General features: G+C 34.2%; 1 protein-coding gene across 1 annotated transcript; it reads left to right on the plus strand.

Annotated features, from left to right (window-relative positions):
* Window positions 1–242: 242 nt before the first annotated feature.
* LOC113767336 (acid phosphatase 1-like) lies at window positions 243–1,906 on the plus strand. Its single transcript, XM_027311390.1, has 3 exons — window positions 243–685; window positions 769–987; window positions 1,466–1,906. Exons 1-3 carry the CDS (start codon window positions 258–260, stop codon window positions 1,641–1,643), a joined length of 825 nt encoding a protein of 274 aa, XP_027167191.1. The 5' UTR covers window positions 243–257; the 3' UTR covers window positions 1,644–1,906.
* Window positions 1,907–4,224: the final 2,318 nt, after the last annotated feature.

Genomic DNA, 4,224 nt, shown 5'->3' on the forward strand with positions numbered 1-4,224 from the left:
AATTGCAAGTGTATCATACTTGTTAGTACATCAAAATTACGACACTTGATGCAAAAAGCATGCATCAGTAAAATGAAATGTAGTTTTACAAAAGTAATAAAAGAAAATCAGGTTGCACGTCTCAAATTTTAAGTGGTCCAGGGTCTGGACAACAGACTTAAAATTCATAAAAGCAAAATTTTTTTTTATTTTTATGAAATATGCTTTAATACAGGAAACTTTTGCCTATATAAGGGACGAAGTATCAGTCCTCCGGTATGGAGCTGCAGAAAATGGCTGTAGCATTAGTAGCATGCCTCTGCCTTCTAGTATTCGGCGCCACAACTTCCCAAGCTGGCCACCCAGCTTACCAGGATCCTAAACTAATTAACCCTCTCCGCATGATGCCCGAAGCCTCCTCCGGCGACTCCGTCTCCGTATATAATTGCCTGAGTTGGCGTCTGACCGTGGAAACCAACAACAAGCGCAACTGGAATGGTGTCCCAGAAATATGCGGGAACTACGTTGAAAACTACATGACTGGCAAGCAATACGGTTATGACTGTGAAGCCGTGGTTGATATTGCCATCAAGTATGTTAAGAGTCTCCCCATACCCAGAGATGGCAGGAGCATTTGGATCTTCGACATCGATGACACTGCACTTTCTAACTTGCCCTTCTTCTCTAGGCCGGACGTTTTCTTTGGGTAAGTAACGATTTTTTTTGTCCCACCATCTTTAACCTGTGGATTACTGCGTTATTTTGATATTTTGTGTCATGTCGTTTTAGGGTGAAGACGCTTAACGCGGAGTTGGAGGCTGAGTTTTATGAATTTATTCTGAAGGCAGAAGTACCAGTACTTGAAGCAACTCTGAGATTGTACCAAGCTGTAGTCGAGGCGGGGATTAAGGCTGTCTTCCTGACTGGATCATCAGAACGTTCTGCAGATGCAAGGGATAAGAATTTGAAGGCAGTTGGATACCACACCTGGGAAAAGCTCATACTCAAGTAATCTTTACTTTCTCCTGCTTCTAGTTCTTTTGCATCGCTAAAGTAAGCAGTAATTATTGCGTCTTGTGAGTAATTGGTGCGTCTCGTGTAGTAGAGGAGAAAGGTACATCAATTAGTCGAAATTCCAGGTGGGATCTTGATTTTTTTTTTCTTTTTTTGGTTCTGCTCTTTTCTTTCACTGAATGCAACTTGGGATGGAAATCTGAAATCTGTCGAGGTTACAATTATATACACCATGAGCTTTTGGCAAATGCTACTTTGACTAATGCTTTATTAGAGTAGAATCTGCAAATAACTCCTCCATAAAATAACTCCTGCTTGTCTACAGAGATTGAAGAACAAAGTACTCCTGCTTGGTATTTTAACAGCCACATATTCATTTTAGGACGCGCAATGAATTTTTAACTTTAAATTAGGCTTCTTTTTCTTTTTGAGTACTGATCCCAGGAGAACTTTGGTTGGTGCACGATCGCAGGCCCGACTCTGTAAGTACATCAGTACAAGTTTTCAAATCTGAGGTGAGGGATCAGCTGGTGGCTGAGGGATACAGAATTGAAGGAAACATTGGAGACCAGTGGGCTGATATAGTCGGGTCCAATGTTGGTCGCCGGACTTTCAAGGTACCAAATCCTATGTACTACGGTTACTACTAATTTGGGTGCCGGAGATGCAACCCAAAGGAAGCCAGAATTGAACTTAGCTCCTTGTCAAGGCGATCTTCATGATCATTGATCAGTTTCTCTTATAATAAATGGGCTTTGAACTAAGCTTGACTCAATTATGTATTAAGTCTTGCTTGCCCTGTTCTCGTGTCAATCGACCCTTCGTACTGGAAACTTTGTGTATTTCCTAAGCAATAAATGGCTATGCTGTAATACAGCTTGAAATGAAGGCCGACATTTATGGTCCCGTGTAATGACTTGTGTTCTTTTAACCTGTTGCAGTAAACGTCTAGCCGAGTAAAAAAAAGTATTATGGTATTAGAACACATCATTTGGCTATTAAAAATATTAACCGCTGTTGTCCATATAAAGGTTTTAATATTGATTAAGTTACTAATATTACCTGTTAATTTAACCATCTCTCAATCACATACAAGTATAAATTGTGAAACACAAGGCTAACTTTAGGATAAAGTGGGGAGTGTGTACGCTTTAGATTTTTTCTTCGGGGGTCAAAAATTTTTTCTAATAAAATTATCTTAATATGTTATGTTCAAAATAATTTTAAATATTAACTTTAATTATAAAGATATGTTTATTTCATAAATATGCAGCATAATCATAACGAAAATTAAGACAAGAAATAACATTTGATTAAATATATTATAAGATTACAAACCACCCAAATTGTACATTATGAGAAGATGCTCCAACATGTTACTCGTGCAAAAAAAAAAAAATATATCTATATATGTGCAATATAAGTATAAATATTTTCAACTAAAAAAAGATAAACGTTATGTTAATACACTATAAAATTTCAACCCCTTTTCTTAAAAGTAAATTAAGCATTATGTTCTTTCATAAAACTAAATTCATCTACGATCGAATTAGTGCTAAATTTTATACCAACTTCTTTTTCTATGTACACAGTTAGCTTCCATATTGTTTCGGAGTTTTGTTTTGATTATTTTCATAATTGAAATTACCCATTCTATAGTTACAATTGATATAGGAAAAGTGAGAATAAATTTAATCAATTGGGGTCAGTTTTATATTTGTATTTGTTTTAGCCAATTGATGATTATGAATTAGGCTTTTTTATTATAATATATCAAGTCGGGTCAACTTACTGTGGATCATCAAATTATACGTTTACTTTTTTTAAAGTTAACTAATTAGCACAATAAAAAGATAAATAACTTTTTTGAAGAAAAAAATTAATTCAAAAGTGATTAATTCACACACACACATATATATAAACCTTTATAATATAAACTAAAATTATAAAACATTATGTGGGACCAAATTTATTTTACACGTGTATTTACACACAATAAATTAAAATTTTCAAAATGTAAAGAGAGGGGGGCCATGGCCCCACTTAGCCCCACTTAGCCCTCCTTTGGCTCCGTCATTGGTTTTATAGTTTCTGACTTCCGGTTTCAATTGGAAAAATGCAATGACACTTTGTATCTTTTCTTTTTTTAAAAAAAAAAAATTTGTGGGAGACTCAAAGCCTTAAAATTAAAACAAGGAAGGAGCAAAGGAGAGAACTTAGTGAAAGGAAGAAAGTGAGGTTGATAGTCACCTAGCTAATGGTTCTGTGACATAGTTGGCGAATGACTTTGTAAGTTCAGTTGGATTGTAGGGATAATACATTCAATTTAATACACAGGGATAGTAATTTTTATTGGTAAAAACGGAATAATTTATTGCTTGTTGGGGATTTTTTCTGCATAGAAATCATAAATTTAAACTTAATATATTGTCACATACTTTAAGAAAACTATCTATCAAATTCATTTCTTCTCCATTTGATACAAAAAAATATTTACATGGACAAGTAAAAAAAAAAACCTTGGATACTGGTTGATTAAGTGACCTATTTTTGTAGAAATCTATAAGATTTTCCTAAATTTCTACGATATTAAGCAAAATTTGATTGAAGTAATTTGGGTGGTTAGGGCAAGAGAGAATCTATTACTCTTACTCTTCTCTGTTTTTCCTTTTTTCAAAACGATTTGTTAACTTTAATTTTTAAATATGCATTACTTCATTTCACGGGGATGATAAATTGAGTAATTCTTGAAGGTTATTTTTGTCATTTTACACCATGAGAGGGGGGAGGCAGGTGTAAATTTTTATACATGGAGGGGGCTATCTGCAATTGTTATGAACCTCATGGGAGGTGTGTGAAATTATTCGCAAAAGAAAGGATGAGAAATTTTAAGCATATTGGAGCACAAAATTTACCACATAATTCAGTCCTTTCATTTGATTGAAGAATAAATTGTGAGTTGGTGATAGCAATACCTATGCAATGTTGCTAAATTCGGACCGAGCAGTGACTCGACTAAATTATTGGGCCAGGGGTCAACTGATTGGATCAGTCAGACCGTTTTAAAAAATTCGCTAACATTAGCATGATGTTATAATTATTTTATATTTTTATAAGTTTCAAAAATATTGAAATTAAGTTCTTGGTTACATTTTACCAATCATACAAAATGTTCCAAAAATATTAAACTTGTAATCAAATATGCACCTAATAATTATGCATAAAAATGTA

The sequence above is a fragment of the Coffea eugenioides genome, chromosome 4, assembly GCF_003713205.1.
Source record: "Coffea eugenioides isolate CCC68of chromosome 4, Ceug_1.0, whole genome shotgun sequence".
In the NCBI taxonomy this organism is placed as follows: Eukaryota; Viridiplantae; Streptophyta; class Magnoliopsida; order Gentianales; family Rubiaceae; genus Coffea; species Coffea eugenioides.

What these genes read in the sequence shown, in the direction of transcription:
- LOC113767336 (XM_027311390.1), top strand. Translation starts at nt 258, where the DNA reads ATGGAGCTGCAGAAAATGGCTGTAGCATTAGTAGCATGCCTCTGCCTT. An exon ending in AGGCCGGACGTTTTCTTTGG is followed by an intron (nt 686 to 768) that starts GTAAGTAACGAT and finishes ATGTCGTTTTAG; the next exon opens with GGTGAAGACGCTTAACGCGG. An exon ending in TGGGAAAAGCTCATACTCAA is followed by an intron (nt 988 to 1,465) that starts GTAATCTTTACT and finishes GCACGATCGCAG; the next exon opens with GCCCGACTCTGTAAGTACAT.